Below are 16873 nucleotides of genomic sequence, written 5' to 3'. Positions count from 1 at the left end.
GTAGCTACCCAACTTTATCAGGAGTTATCGCAAGCCTATTTGCAATGTATTTTCTTTTTCGCTATGATCAGCTTGTCAAAGAGTTTATGATACAAACTTGGAACCACTGATCATGACAATGGGGTGAAACTCCTGTTACCTCCCGGTGTCTGTGACGCCCGCTGTTTGGTGCACAGCGTACCCGGTGGCGAGAGTGGTGAAACAGAAGAGTCATCGTCTGTTCTTTTGAGTTTTGATGCAGTCGTTACCCGACAAAGTAATGATAGGATATATCAGTTATCCCGTACAATATTTTGTGCCGAATCCACTACGATGTTTCAGATGCCAAATTCCTGATCACAATGCAGCAGGGAGATTCCAAAATGTGAGTAGTGTGCAGGAGGGCATGGGACAAAGGGATGTGTAGAATCAGTGAAAGAAGTGGTATTTGTGTCAGCTGTAGGGGTGCCCATCTTGCTGGGGATCGGAAGTGTCCGGTGCCAGAGAGGCAGGTTGAGGTTGACAGGGTCAGAGTTGTACAGAAGGTGTCATGTGCTGAGGCAGTGAAGAAAGTAGAGGAATATGGATGAAGGGTGAGGGATCCTAAAATGCTTATGTGATTAGTAGACTTTTTCCAGTACAGAGTGATAGGCCTACAAATGAAATGTGCTTCAGTGAGGTTATCAACTGTACTACAGGAATGGAACATAAATCACAGAAAATATGTGTCGTGGTGGTAGCTGCAAATACTTGAGATTATACTGCAGAAGAGGTAGTGTCCTGTCCTCCCAGGCCGTTGGCCTGATGTAGGATCAGATAGGGTTAAAATAGTAGAATGTGTTTTGGGTTTTGAGTGTAGGGTTAGTTAGCAGCGTCATTTGTTTCCTTTAATTTTTATTTCAAAGTATAGTGATTTATACTCCAGTCCATTTGGTGGCGGTAATGCAACATGATACTCGATTCTACCCGCTGTTAAAACCCCACCGAAGCAGAAGAATATTCCTTGCTAGTTGTCTCCATCTGTCGGTATTTTAGTAGTACAACACTCACAGGAAGGCGCAAACCAAGCGTGCTTGGTCACAAACCGGGCCGGGCATCATTGGGAGAAAGGAAGAATTGCTGATTAATCAACGCTGAATGAGTTTTCAGAAATCACCTACTTTATTAATTTATTCCCCATCGTAGCTAGTACGTGTTCCTGTACACCACATAAACGAAGGGTTTTGTGACACAGCGCAATTGTTTAGGTATGAATACGCATCGGATTGTCTTTGCTATTCTACAAATAGCCTAGCTAACAACAGTCCATGTATGGCAGGCCCTTGAATTAGCTTGCTTAGCTAGCTTGAGTGGCTAGCTGGAGTTGGATGAATGAGAGACACGAATGCTGTGTTTTGTTACTACTGCCTGCTTGTTAGTCATGCCAGACAGTATGTGCGTTTATACAATAATCATTTAATCCGATTTTGTCTGAGTGATTGATTAGTTGCGGATAATTGCAAGCTACCTAGCTAACGTCTAGCCTACTTACTGCATGGAATGGGCTGAATGTTGCAACTACAAAGGTACTGCACTGATTAATTTCTGCTAGATAATCTAGTACGCTATTTAGGTTAGGGATGGCCAAATATAGCTAGCTAACACATGGGAGCTTTATTAAACTTCATGTATCACTTATTTTCATTGCAAAGTAAAGGAAGCATTCGATTTCCATTAGATTGCTATCCTGTCATGGTGTCTAGATGTAGGTAGGTAGCTAGCTAGCTGATGGATTTCATTCTGCTCTCGTGTAGGTGTCTGAGGTTTGCGCCAGCATGTCTGTGTCTGTGATCATTAAATGGGGTGGACAGGAGTACTCCATCAGTACACTCTCTGAAGAGGACACTGTGCTGGACCTCAAGCAGTCTATCAAGTCCCTGACTGGGGTTCTTCCAGAGAGACAGAAACTCCTAGGATTAAAAGTCAAAGGTAAGACCTAGCTGATGGACTCAAAACGTCTTGTCATTCGCTGTGATAGCCGTCGATAACAGGCTGCTATTTCGCCGTAAGCACGGCAATACCTTATTCATTCTCGACTTGGAAGACACCCGTGTCGCCTAAACTCCCATCGCTAGTTGCAAGTGGAACGTGTGATTTTTTTTTTCATTGTGGACCTCTGCGCCTGTCTGCGTTGTCTTGACAGCTGAGTCATTGTGTGTTAATATTTCTCTCTCTATCCCAGGTAAACCAGCAGAGGATAACATGAAGCTGGGCTCACTGAAGCTCAAACCCAAGACCAAGATCATGATGATGGGCAGCAGAGAGGAGAGTCTGGTGGGTTCCTCTTCCATCCACTCCAGACAGAAGTATACCAGAAGCAATGTCGTCCTATATTTAGCATGTCAAAGACCTCGTAACACTCAATCACTGTGTTTTGTTTTGCGAAGGAAGACGTTTTAGCACCTCCCCCAGAGAATGATGACGTTGTCAATGACTTTGACATTGAAGAAGAGGTGATTGAAGTAGAGAACAGGTATAGTAGGACATGGCAGAGACAACGAATTTATACTGTAGCTCCAGTAATACAAGTAATTGATTTGGCTCAAACTTCGCTTGACACTATGGAAAGTTTTCTAAGATGTCTCATAGTCGGTTCAAGGTCTTGTTTTAACTTTATGCCATGCACTTTGCTCCTTTAGAGAGGAGAACTTGGCCAAGATAGCCCGCCGTGTCAAAGACTACAAAGTGGAGGAGATGAACCCACCCAGGGAAGGAAAGAGGCTGCTAGTACTAGATGTGGACTACACATTGTTTGGTGTGTAGGAAGACTATCAAAACTGTCCTGGGAAATTCCGTTTTTTTCCTGGTTAAATGCATAATTACACAATTTCAAAATGTGCATTTTTTGTTGTTGATTTTGTTTAAGAATTCTGATTATTATTGAAAGATGTTGCTCTTTTCCTGCTGTTCTTCAAACTTTTGACTGTTTTCCTCTGATTTGTTTCATTCCAGATCACAAGTCATGTGCAGAGACAGGTCAAGAGCTCATGAGGCCTTTTCTCCATGAGTTCTTGACCTCTGCGTTCGAAGACTATGACATTGTAATTTGGTGTAAGTACCAAACTCCTTGTTTTTTGATTTTGGAAAAGTAAATGGAAAGTTCAAGTTAACTCGCCCTAATTAGTTTTCTTGTTCTAGCTGCCACGAGTATGAAGTGGATTGATGCTAAAATGAAAGTATGTATTCCCTTCTGAAATTTTGATTTTTGTATCTTTCTCAGTGAAAGGGAATTTTCCAAAATGTTCAACTTCATGTTCAGCTCCAGCATCACCCCAACATCACCATATGTGAAAATGGCACATTTCTATGTTTTGTAGTAAAAAAAAATCGAGGAAGATAAATGTTAACATATTTTTTACTACAAAACATAGACATGTGTAATTTTCACGTGGTGCTGAAGATGATGAAAATGAAGCAGAACATTTTTGAAAATTCCCTTTAGCTTGTTGACACTTTTCTTGGCCAGAAGAGGGCAATGTTTCTCCAAAATAGTTTTCACCGCATGTTTTCACAGCAAGACTATACAAATTGAGGATCAGTGATTTAATAGCCTGTGTTGACCTGTAGTGTAGAGCATCAGATCAGATGTTGCCTTCCTGTTGTGTATGTGACTGTCTCACTGTACCCTTTGGTTTCTCAGGAGCTAGGAGTGACAGACAACCCTAACTACAAGATCACCTTCATGCTGGACAGTGCAGCCATGATCACCGTGCACACACCTAAGAGGGGTGTAGTGGAGGTGAGTTGTCCTACATTGGAGCATGCAACCTCATAAATCCCACTGATTCATGTCCCATACGCCTGATGTAACTGTGTCTCCAGTTAGTCTGTCATGTTGGGTGTGTTTCAGGTGAAGCCTCTCGGGGTGATATGGGGCAAGTACAGTGAGTTCTACAGCAAGAGGAACACCATCATGTTCGACGACATTGGCAGAAATTTCCTCATGAACCCACAGAACGGACTGAAGGTAAGTTATGGTAAAACGTTCACTAATTTAATAGACCGGGTGTTTGTTTTCTTCAACCGCGGTTGTTGGAGACGGACACGTATTGGAGACTGGCATTTATCACCATTCGAAGTATGGAAAGTACAGCCCACTGCATTATGATTTGCTTTTCTTAGCTCTACATGTTTCTAAGAACCAGCTATTGTCATCAATCAGTTCTATAGCCAGTTTAAAATGAGTGTATCCGCTGCATTCATTTAGCTGTGGCGGTGCGCCATGGCAAAATCATTGCTCACTACTTTGAACACCGTTCTAAAGGTTATTTAGCTGTATGCCAGCAGCATACCACCCTGCAATACTACTGCTGGCTTGCTTCTGAAGCTAAGCAGGGTTGGTCCTGGTCAGTCCCTGGATGGGAAACCAGATGCTGCTGGAAGTGGTGTTGGTAGGAGGCACTCTTTCTGGTCTAAAACATATCGCAATGCCCCAGGACACTGCCCTGTGTAGGGTGCCGTCTTTCGGATGGGACGTTAAACGGGTGTCCTGATTCTCTGAGGTCATTAAAGATTCCATGGCACTTATCGTAAGAGTAGGGGTGTTAACCCCGGTGTCCTGGCTAAATTCCCAATCTGGCCCTCAAACCATCATGGTCACCTAATAATCCCCAGTTTCCAATTGGCTCATTCATCCTCCTCCTCTCCCCTGTAACTATTCCCCAGGTCGTTGCTGTAAATGAGAATGTGCTCTGTCAACTTACCTGGAAAAATAACAAATAAATAAATGTGCCACTGTAGCAGCCAAACATGCCTGCACACAAAACACAATGCACCTGTTCTCAAGACAACGCCAGTCACTGGTACGGAATACATATTATGAACTTCATCATTCCTCCTCAGACCTCACCTAGTCAAGTCTCAGTACTGCACTAGTCAAGTCCCCCCCCTCCGAAAGGTCAGACAAAACTGTTAACTTCTAGTATTTCTACATATTTTGCCATGGGGCAGAGAGGGACGTTTTATAGCTAAGCTCATGTTATTCTATATTTTTTCCCCCCATGAGGCTGAGAGAAAATGTTGCCGTTTTAAAGCAAATCTACAATAATTCTAAACATTCAACATTTTGGCATGGCTTATGTGTTTAATATGCTATCTGAAAGTCACCAGAGCTGACTGTTTCAGTCGTTCTACAATAAAATTACCCCCGGATCCCCCGAGCGGGAGGGTGGAAGGGGGTTCTGCACCCCTCTGTTACAAAAATGTCAAAAAATACTGAATAATAGGGCTGGGACTTGCCAGGGACCTCATGATACAATATTATCACAATACTTAGGTGCCGATAGAATTAGAGGTCGACCGATTAATTGGAATGGCCGATTAATTAGGGCCGATTTCAAGTTTTCATAACAATCGGAAATCTGTATTTTTGGACACTGATTTGACAATTTTTTTATATACGTTTATTTAACTAGGCAAGTCAGTTAAGAACACATTCTTATTTTCAATGACTGCCTAGGAACGGTGGGTTAACTGCCTTGTTCAGGGGCAGAATGACAGATTTTTACCTTGTCAGCTCTGAGATTCAATCTTGCAACCTTACAGTTAACTAGTCCAACGCTCTAACCACTTGATTACATTGCACTCCATGAGGAGACTGCCTGTTTATGCAAATGTCTTAAAATCAATACACAAGTATATATTTTTAAACCTGCATATTTAGTTAATATTGCCTGCTAACATGACTCATTGCGAACTGTGAAGACTATTTCTTCCTAACAAAGACAGCCAACTTCACCAAACGGGGGATGATTTAACAAAAGCTCATTTGCGAAAAAATCACAATTGTTGCACGACTGTACCTAACCATAAACATCAATTCCTTTCTTAAAATCAATACACAGAAGTATATATTTTTAAACCTGCATATTTAGCGAAAAGAAATCCAGGTTAGCAGGCAATATTAACCAGGTATAATTGTGTCACTTCTCTTGCGTTCATTGCACGCTGAGTCAGTGTATACGCAACAGTTTGGGCCGCCTAATTTGCCAGAATTGTACGTAATTATGACATAACATTGAAGGTTATGCAATGTAACAGGAATATTTAGACTTATGGTAGCCACCTGTTAGATAAAATACGGAACTGTTCCGTATTTCACTGAAAGAATAAACCTTGTTTTCGAGATGATAGTTTCCGGATTCGACCATATTAATGACCAAAGGCTCGTATTTCTGTGTGCTATTATGTTATAATTAAGTCTATGATTTGATAGAGCATTCTGACTTCGTGGTGGTAGGCACCAGCAGGCTCGTAAGCATTCATTCAAACAGCACTTTCGTGCGTTTGACAGCAGCTCTTCGCCATGCTTCAAGCATTGCTCTGTTTATGACTTCAAGCCTATCAACTCCCGAGATTGGGCTGGTGTAACCGATGTGAAATGGCTAGCTAGTTAGCGGGGTGCGCGCTAATAGCATTTCAAACGTCACTCGCTCTGAGACTTGGAGTAGTTGTTCCCCTTGCTCTGCATGGGTAACGCTGCTTCGAGTGTGGCTGTTGTTGGTGTGTTCCTGGTTCGAGCCCAGGAAGGGGCGAGGAGAGGGACGGAAGCTATACTGTTACATTGGCAATACTAAAGTGCCTATAAGAACATCCAATAGTCAAAGGTATATGAAATACAAATGGTATAGAGAGAAATAGTCCTATAATTCCTATAATAACTACAACCTAAAACTTCTTACCTGGGAATATTGAAGACTCATGTTCAAAGGAACCACCAGCTTTCATATGTTCTTATCTTCTGAGCAAGGAACTTAAATGGCACTTACATTCTTACATGGCACATATTGCACTTTTACTTTCTTCTCCAACACTTTGTTTTTGCATTATTTAAACCAAATTGAACATGTTTCATTATTTATTTGAGGCTAAATTGATTTTATTGATGTATTATATTAAGTAAGTGTTCATTCAGTATTGTTGTAATTGTCATTATTACAAATACATTTTTAAGAAAATCGTCCGATTAATCGGTATCGGCTTTTTTGGTCCTCCTATTATCGGTATCGGCGTTGAAATATCATAATCAGTCGACCTCTAGATAGAACATGTGTTGGGATTCTTACGATTCTACAGTGCCTTCGTAAAGAATTCAGACCCCTTGACTTTTTCCACATTTTGTTATGTTACAGCCTTATAAAATGGATTGAATAAAACTAAAAAATCTACACACAATACCCCATAATGAGAAACCAATAAACGGCTTTTAGAAATTTGTGCAAATGTATTAATAATAATACAATTATATACCTTATTTACATAAGTATTCAGACCCTTTATTATGAGATTCAAAATTGAGTGCATCCTGTTTCCATTGATCATCCTTGAGATGTTTCTACAACTTGATTGGAGTCTACCTGTGGTCAATTCAATTGATTGGACAGGATTTGGAAAGTGCATCTCAGAGTAAAAACCAAGCCATGAGGTCGAAGAAATTGTCCATAGAGCTCAGAGACAGCATTGTGTCGAGGCACAGATTTGGGGAAGGGTACCAAAACATGTCTGCAGCTTTGAAGGTCCCCAAGAACACCGTGGTCTCCATCATTCTTAAATGGAAAAAGTTTGGAACTATCAAGACTCTTCCTAAAGTTGGCTGCCCGGCCAAACTGATCAATCGGGGGAGAAGGGCCTTGGTCAGGGAGGTGACCAAGAACCCGATGGTCACTCTGACAGAGCTCTAGAGTTCCTATGTAGAGATGGGAGAACCTTCCAGAAAGACAACCATCTCTGCAGCGCTCCACAAATCAGGCCTTTATGGTAGAATTGCCAGACGGAAGCCACTCCTCAGTAAAAGGCACATGGCAGCTCGCTTGGAGTTTGCCAAAAGGCAGCGAAAAACAAGATTCTCTTGTCTGATGAAACCAAGATTGAACTCTTTGGCCTGAATGCCAAGCGTCACATCTGGATGAAACCCGGCACCATCCCTACAGTGAAGCATGGTGGTGGTGGCATCATGCTGTGGGGATGTTTTTCAGCGGCAGGGATTGGGAGACGAGTCGAAGCTGAATGGAGAAAAGTACAGATACCCTTGATGAAAACCTCCAGAGCGTTCAGTACCTCAGACTGGAGCAACGGTTCACCTTCCAACAGGACAACGACCCCAAACACACAGCCAAGACGATGCAGTCTCTGAATGTCCTTGACTACCCCAGCCAGGGCGCAGACTTGAACCGAACGGACATCTCTGGTGTGCAGCAATGTTCTCCATCCAACCTGACAGCTTGAGAAGATCTGCAGAGAAGAATGGGAGAAACTCCCCAAATACACGTGTGCCAGAATCGATGCTGTAATCGCTGCCAAAGGTGCTTCAACAAAGTACTGAGTAAAGTGTCTGAATACTTATGTAAATGTAATATTTCAATTTATAAATTAGCAAACATTTGTGGTGCAGGAACAGTCAACTAGTGCAAAAATAATTTTGCAATATTGTCAAAACGATATATCCCGATATTTCTCATCGATTTTGTAAAAGAAAAGAAAAAATCTATTACGTCACAACTGAATAACACTGTTTTGGCTTTAGAGTGCATTGTAAATGTTACGAAAGGGGTGAACTAATCAGTTCTCCTTGCTGTTACATAAACAGAATTGCGTTTTGACATGCAGAGCTCAATCATTCGGCACATGGTAGAGATACAAGCATTTCCCTACACCCGAAATAACATCTGCTAAACGTGTACTAATGAAATTGGATTTGATGCTTGGACTGTTCCGGTAGAATTTCAAACAAAATGGCATTGCAAAGCGTAATTACACTTCATTGGACCCGACGCTTATTAGAGACTGGCGTTTTATTTGCTCAAATGTGATGGCCGGCCCATTTATAAGAGACCAGCGTTTGTTTGAGACTCAGTATTACGGTAAGTTACCCAACCGAAGCCTACTTGAGGCTTTTGAGTTGACAGTTATTATGGCGTTAATTCTTATAGAAGCCATTGTCAATGTTTGTTTTTTTCCCCCCCTTTTAGATTCGTCCATTCATGAAAGCGCACTTAAACCGTGAGAAAGACAAAGAGCTCTTCAAACTGTCTCAGTATCTTAAAGAGATTGCCAAACTGGAGGACTTCTCTTTTCTCAACCATAAGCATTGGGAGAGGTAACGTCACTGAAATATTGTTCTGTAGCTAATTCAGTTTCCTGTTTTTTACTGACTTTTTCAAATGTTATCTGAGTGAGTCGTTGGTAGATGAAGATAGCTTTGTGACCATTGTCGTGGTGTATGTCTGCAGGTATCTGTCAAAGAAACAGAGCCAGTGAGCGCATTGTTGTGGATATGTGAAGGGATGGTCATTCCTCAACCAGGAACAGTGCTGGACACTGAAGCCCTCACCAAACTACTACTGCCTGTTTCCCATTGTATGGCTTGTTCTTTTGATTTCTGTTCTTCCCCCCCTCATCTCTGAAATCCTTTGTTACCTTCAGTATAACAGTTCTGTCACCTATCCATAAACCGAGAGACACACGGTAAGTACTGTACACATACCGGTACACAGTTTACATTCAATGGTTTTTGTTAGGTTTCATCCAATTGCTCTTTCAGAGTAGTGACTCTTATCATCTGTAGCTATATGAACATGTTCTATACTGATACCGTTGCATATTCTCTTTCTCTCCCCCCCGGCTCTCTCCCTTATGGCACCATACCAAGTAGAGATGGTGAAGCTAGCACAGGAACTGACTTTTACTGAGTGCACCTGACACTGAGGTAGAGTTGATCAGACTTAACTAACCAGTGAGGTGGATTAGGCCTCTATTTGGATGATGTCCATATGCTGCTGCTTGTCACAGAGGTCATTTCAGAAGGAGAGGGAAGATGTTGTCCAACAGGCAGTTTAGTTTATGTCATTGTGTACTGACATCAGCTATATGCCTGCCTGGAAATAACATCTACAGTGCCTTCAGAAAGTCTTCACACCCTTCACATTTTGTTGTTACAGTCTGAATTTAAAATGGATTTACGTAAAGATTTTGTCACTGGCCGACACACATTACCTGATAATGTCTGAGTGGAAATCTTATTTAAATTTTAATTTAAAAAAAATAAAAATGAAAATCTGAAATGTCTTGAATTAGTAAGTATTCAACCCCTTTTATGGCAAGCCTAAAGTTCAGGAGTAAAAAATGTTCTTAACAAGTTGCATGGACTGTGTTTAACATTATTTTTGAATGACTACCTCATCGCTGTAGCCCACACATACAATTATCTATAAGGTCCCTCAGTCGAGCAGTGAATTTCAAACACAGATTCAACCACAAAGACCAGGGAGGTTTTCCAATGCCTCACAAAGATTGGTAGATGGGTAAAAAAAAAGCAGACATTGAATTTCCCTTTGAGCATGGCGAAGTTATTAATTTCACTTTTGATGGTGTATCAATACACCCAGTCACTAAGATACAGGTGTCTTTTATAACTTAGTTGCCAGAGAGGAAGGAAACCACTCAGGGATTTCACCATGAGGCCAAAGGTGACTTTAAAACAGTTTGAGTTTAATGGCTGTGATAGAACTGAGGATGGATCAACATTGTAGTTATCTACAATACTAACCTGAATGACAGAGTCAAAAGAAAGAAGCCTGTACAGAATAAAAATATTCAAAAACATGCGTCCTGTTTGCAGTAAGGCATTGCAAAAATAAAACTGCACAAAATGTGGCAAAGAAATGAACTCTGTCCTGCATATAAAATGTTATATTTGGGGCAAATCCAAGCATGGTGGTGGCTTCATCATGTTATGGGTATGCTTGTCATCAGCAATGATTATGGAGTTTTTTTTAAGATAAAAAGAAACTGAATAGAGCTAAGCACAGGAAAAATCCTAGAGGAAACCCTGACTGTCTGCTTTTCAACTGACATATGGAGACAAATTAGGACAATTACCTCAAACACAAGGCCAAATATACACTGGAGTTGCTTACCAAGATGACATTGCATGTTCCTGAGTGGCCTAGTTACAGTTTTGACTTTAAATCTGCTTCAAAATCTATGGCAAGACTTGAAAATGACTGTCAACAACCAACTTGGCAGAGATTGAAGAATTTTAAAAAGAACGATCCAGGTGTGGATGTATTGACTCAACGGGTTGAATACTTATGTAATCACTATATATATATAATTGATGTAGAATAAAAAATAAAATATATATATATATTTCTTTTTCTTCAAATGTTACAATTTGTCTTCCACTTTGACATTACAGAGTATCTTGTGTCGATCATTGACAAAATAAATGACAATTAAATACATTTTTCATCCCATTTTGTAACAACAAAATGTGGAAGTCTAAGGGTGTGAATACTTTCTGAAGGCACTGTATCTTTGCGTGTGGCTAAACAGTATTTTTTAATTATTATTATGCATTTGACCGAATTTTGATTTGAGCTGAACACTTTTGTCATATTCTCAGGCAAATGTTAAGGCCACTGAAGTTAATGAACCAAACTATACTTGCTGTAGAATGATTGAAAATAAGTTGGAAAAAGGCACCTATGATGTTTTTGAAGGTGGGTGGGGAAATTTGAAAGGCATTGTGTTAGACTCAGCACAAGCACTAGACACTAAACTTCTCAGACTAAAGTTCTCAGATTTTGTATGAGGTTTATTTGGAAATAGAATTGTATTGTTTTCAGTTGGATAGTTCGAAGAATGGATATGGTTCTGAACATGGAATCGAACCCATTTGTATCTGTTACTAGTATTCTCTTTAAGAGGCAATTGAACAGTCTTTAACAGTATTTAGGTTAATTCAATATTTGCCAACATTTTGCTTTATTGGCTCTAACACTAGAGCATCAATGCTCTCACGTCATCCCGCAAAGTTATGCAATAATCTAAAGATCAACTGCTATCAGAGGATACGAACACGTCGGGGTTTACTCTGTTATTTTCTGTTTTGGATTGTCAAATATTTATTTTACAGACTAACTTCTTGTTTTCTTGTAAAGGACATGTTTTGCCGCCTTCATGTCAGGTGGCAAAGGTCAATTTAAATAAGCATTTCAGTTGTTAAATTAAGGTACTCTCACAGAGTTTCTAAACCCAGAGGCGCAACATCGCGAGCTTCCGGAAAACGCTTGCGAAACAGACCAAACAGACTAGGTGTTTGAGACGTTAATGGGAGAAGTGAAATAATTATTATAATAATGTTTTCTCAATCTAAAGGCACAACCTAGATTCGAGCCAATGTCTTAGGTAGTTGAACATGCTATTACTGCAACCTTGTGACAAACTGACACATTTTACATTTTCGTCCAAAACTTTATATCAAAGGAGTGCCTTTGATTTGATGGCCTTTAGACCCGATGACGTGTTTCTAAACGAGCTTAGCTAGCCAACGTCGTTGTGACATCATCTACGGGTGTGATTGGGGATTTCTGTTGGATAAGCTGTTTTAGCCTGTCTTCATACTGTACTGTCTTTGGTACTATCATTTACCAAGCTGTGTGTACTCTGTCTACATGCATCTTAGGCACTGAATACACACTTGGATAACCGACATTCAGCATGTATGGTAACTCATGTCTGTCGCTGAAGCAGCACTTGGATAACCGACATTCAGTATGTATGGTAACTTATGTCTGTTGCTGAAGCAGCACTTGGATAACCGACATTCAGTATGTATGGTAACTCATGTCTGTTGCTGAAGCAGCACTTGTATAACCGACATTCAGTATGTATGGTAACTCATGTCTGTTGCTGAAGCAGCACTTGGATAACCGACATTCAGTATGTATGGTAACTCATGTCTGTCGCTGAAGCAGCACTTGGATAACCGACATTCAGTATGTATGGTAACTCATGTCTGTCGCTGAAGCAGCACTTGGATAACCGACATTCAGTATGTATGGTAACTCATGTCTGTCGCTGAAGCAGCACTTGGATAACCGACATTCAGTATGTATGGTAACTCATGTCTGTTGCTGAAGCAGCACTTGGATAACCGACATTCAGTATGTATGGTAACTCATGTCTGTCGCTGAAGCAGCACTTGTATAACCGACCTTCAGTATGTATGGTAACTCATGTCTGTCGCTGAAGCAGCACTTGTCAAACTATTATTTGTTTAGTTCTCAGCTTGTCATATTTGTTACCTCCAGTTAAGTTTGCTTCACAATCACATGGTTTGTAAAAGATGAGGAAACCATCACATTTGTTGTCCTGTGAGATGTCATTTGCAGACTGTTGTACACTCCCCTATGTATATATTTGGACAGTGAAACTAAAATGTTTCATTTGGCTCTATACTCTAGAATTTAGGATTTAAGATCATGTTTTATATGATGCAACAGTCTGTAATGTCACCTTTTTTATTTTGTGGTATTTTTATACATCTGTTTTACTTTTTAGAAATGAAAGCACTTTATGTATCTAGCCCTCTACCCCCCCCCCCCCCACCCACCCATTTGAAGGTGTCATAAGTAAGGACAAATTCACTTGTGTAGTATTTGGTCCCATATTCCTTGCACGCGATGACTACATCAAGCTTGTGACTCTACAAACCTGTTGGATGCTTTTGGTTGTTTTGGTTATGTTGTTTTGGTTATGTTGTGCACAATAGAAATGAATCAAATTCATCCAAAACGTCTCTACAGTCAAGCTTGATGTAGTCATGGCACGCTAGGAATGTACACCAAATACTACACTTTTGACAATTTAATACACTAATTGAATTTGTCCAAATACTTCAAATTGGGGGACTAGATGCATAAAGTGCATTCATTCCTAAATGGTAAAACAGAGAACACCTTCAAATAAAAGGTGACATTCTGTACTGTCACCTCATGTAAAACATTTGATCTGAAATACAATATGCTTCAGTATAGTGCCAAATTAGAAGTTCAAGTTTCACTGTCCAAGTACGTAGGGGGGTGTCGGACAGCGTGAACATGTTTTTAACAAGCGGACACCGGATTCCTGTTGTGAACATATCCCGACTGTAAATAAAAGATGACACTTTTTAGAAAATAAACTTTTGTAGTCAGATTTTTACACCCAGTCGTCTCGTCAGTTTTTAATTAGTGTACCCGTTGTAAATACTCACCTGTTCCACGTTTCTTAGTCATCTAAATATGATTTGCTTTTGTTGATTCCGATGCAAACAAATGAACATGAGCGTGAATCAGTGTGCAGTAGCTTTTTATTTTTGCGTCTATTTAAGCAAACATCTTCGTGCTACAGCAATGAAAACCGTCTTGGAAAAGAGATGAGTAACATAAATAAATGGTGTAATTACATTTCAGAATTTTTACAAATAAATAAAAATCCCAACAAACATGGTATACTAGCTACATTTCATAACTTGTCTTCAGTATAATGTCAAATATTATTTCCTGTACAATGACCAGCCTATTCCATATTTTGGATGTTTTGGTTGAAGCTGAGTGATGGTATGTTGTCGGTCTTAATCTGGGTTTCCTTACCTTTTTACAATAAAGAGACAGAAATGAGACATTTTTCTACAAATGACAATTGAATTAAAGTATTGGAATGTTTTGATATATGGGTGATAAGAAGCCATCAAACCTGTCAGTGTTTGTTAGGTTTATTCTTCACCCTGTTGTACAAAGACACGCCAGTCACAAATCTTTCATCTTTGCACAGTTTAGTGCTGTTAAATTTTTTTACACTCTTAACTACTAATGAAGTTGTGTATTAGAGGGCAGGACACAGTGAACAAGTCTAGACTCACTCATAACGTGTCCACTGGCTCCATTGGGAGTCAACCAGGTCATCCTTTGCCCCGAGGCAGAAACAATATTTTTTGTAGCTGGAACGAACAGTGAATTCTGTTGCATTTATGTTGGTTTCACTTATAAACACCTATCAAAGAGGAGAGATGGTACCATCACCTTATATTTACATCATTTAGCAGATGCTCTTATCCAGAGCGACTTAGAGGAGCAATTCAAGTTAAGTGCCTTTCTCAAGGGAACATCGCACATTTCACCTAGTCAGCGACCTTTCAGTTACTGGCTCAACGCTCTTAACCGCTAGGCTACCTGCCGCCCTACCTTAGACAGACCGGCCATGTATCACAGACTAGAGTGTAAATCAAGACATTGGGGATTCCAAGGATAAAATCATTGTACAAAAAAAAAAGAAGGTGCGTATACCTTTTCCTTAGAGTCACAGCTTGCCTCGTGTTGGACCACTTTGACTCGGAACGTGAGGGGGAAGTAAGGGCAGGGGCGGCTCCATGTCGCTGGGTACCCCCACTGAAATGTGTTCCCCTCCACCTTGGTGATGTCGATCTTGTCTGGTTTCACTGAGGAGGGAGACCAGACACAATATTTCTGAAGGGTTCAATTGGATGAAGTGGGGGCCTTGTGAATCCTATGATGTACTGAGCAACATACAGCAAGGATGAAATGAGATGTACTGTATGTTAACTCATTCCTGTATGATGTGATGTTGCTGTTTCCAGTGAATGAGTGTGGAGCACGTGAATCCTGGCCTTACTGTACCTATTTCTCGGATGTAGAAGGGTGTGATGGTGTAGTCCTCTAGGAGGTAGTTAGTCCTGAAGTATACAGTGAGTTTGATGCGGGACAACTCCTCAGCAAAGGGGCAGCTGTCCTGGTCCTGACAGGTCAGGCCTTCACCATCACTGTCTTCGGAGCAAGAGATGGTGCTAGATGAGGAACACAAATCTCCTGGTTAGCCTTGGAGCCCTCTCTCTGAGAGAAGCCTCAGGTCCAAACCTAACAACAAATCATAAGCTCTTCACAGGGAGTCAATGAAGAGAGCATCTGTGCTGCGTTTCAACTTCATGCGACAAGATCAAACGATGTAAACACAAGTACATGAAAGCAGACTATTGTTTCTATTTACTATCCACTGCGTGTGTTTGAAGACTTACCGTCCTACTTGGACAAAAACAACAGCTGCTGACATCCGATATTCGGTCTTCTTCCAAGAGCAATGAAATATTCCACTATAATTTTTCGCCAAACATCTGATGTACTCTGTGTAAAAAAGTTAACCCAATGAAAAAAATGATTATCTGATTCTATCTTTCTCACACACACACACACACACACACACCATCTGTGTCATGTGACTTCTGGAGGACGCGTCTCATTCTGTTGGGTGATGGTATGTCCTGCACCAACACCAGAGTGTGGTTGAGGTAATCTCCAGCAGCGTTGTGGCAGCTGTAGTTCCCTCCCATCATCTCCACCACTTCCACATTTATCTGGTTCCCTTTGTTTTCTAGACGCTCCTTGCCATTCCTCCAGATCACCTCTGTGTCCTGGTAGTCCCCACATCGCAGAGGGACCTGCGTCTCAGTGAAGACCTTTCCATCCACCTTGACGACAAGTACTGGGAACCACATGACCACCAATGTTTTAGTATAGCCTCCATGTTAAAACACCTTTTATACAAACGTTTGCATTGCTTTGGTGTCTCCGAAATATGAATATTATGACAGCAGAAGTTATATAATCAGAAGTAGATAGTGTATCTGTAAAGAGAAGTAGACATAGGTAGAGATAAACAGATAAAACAGTCACCATTTGGCATGAGAGTCACAATGGTCTCATGTTGGCTGCTCGATGCCATATGTAGGATGAGATACAGGACGTTGAGTAGTAACACGGTCATCTGGCAGAAAGAAAATCAAGAGCACTTTCAAGTCTATTGATATCTATTGGATCGAAATGCTAAGGACGTTCTCCTGAAACAGACAAAAGTCAGTATACTCCAATCAATAAGCTATACTGTAGTAGTATGTGCATATCTTACCTTGATAATGAGATATAAGCAGTGTGAGCCTGGCTGGAGTGTCGTGCTGTCATGTGGACCCAGACAGTATTTATATATCAGTGGAACAAGGAGTAAAGACAGACACGCTCAAAAT

At 40.7% G+C, this 16873-nt stretch overlaps 2 protein-coding genes across 3 annotated transcripts; one reads left to right on the top strand and one right to left on the bottom strand.

The window, feature by feature from the left end:
- Nucleotides 1-1034: 1034 nt before the first annotated feature.
- On the top strand, nt 1035-14003 carry LOC115105223 (ubiquitin-like domain-containing CTD phosphatase 1). 2 transcript variants are annotated; one of them, XR_003859841.2, is made up of 12 exons: nt 1035-1226; nt 1773-1947; nt 2201-2292; nt 2406-2491; nt 2658-2773; nt 2971-3069; nt 3157-3194; nt 3659-3757; nt 3869-3985; nt 8985-9112; nt 9246-9480; nt 9668-14003. XR_003859841.2 is itself a non-coding variant. In XM_029626986.2 (11 exons), the coding sequence occupies exons 2-11, from the start codon at nt 1794-1796 to the stop codon at nt 9271-9273; spliced, it is 957 nt and encodes a 318-aa protein (XP_029482846.1). In that variant the 5' UTR covers nt 1035-1226; nt 1773-1793; the 3' UTR covers nt 9274-14003. The 2 variants fall into 2 exon arrangements, 1 of the variants encoding a protein (XP_029482846.1); XM_029626986.2 differs by having other exon boundaries at nt 9246-14003.
- Nucleotides 14004-14131: 128 nt separating this feature from the next.
- Nucleotides 14132-16873, bottom strand: LOC115105225 (interleukin-12 subunit beta-like). Its single transcript, XM_029626990.2, has 9 exons — nt 16759-16873; nt 16527-16617; nt 16057-16335; nt 15872-15977; nt 15477-15643; nt 15126-15277; nt 14702-14832; nt 14536-14566; nt 14132-14432 (listed from the first exon to the last, which is right to left on the bottom strand). The coding sequence occupies exons 2-8, from the start codon at nt 16615-16617 to the stop codon at nt 14539-14541; spliced, it is 954 nt and encodes a 317-aa protein (XP_029482850.1). The 5' UTR covers nt 16759-16873; the 3' UTR covers nt 14132-14432; nt 14536-14538.

The sequence above is a fragment of the Oncorhynchus nerka genome, linkage group LG22 (assembly GCF_034236695.1).
Source record: "Oncorhynchus nerka isolate Pitt River linkage group LG22, Oner_Uvic_2.0, whole genome shotgun sequence".
Lineage (NCBI taxonomy): Eukaryota > Metazoa > Chordata > Actinopteri > Salmoniformes > Salmonidae > Oncorhynchus > Oncorhynchus nerka.
This window is presented reverse-complemented; position numbering and strand designations above follow the sequence as displayed.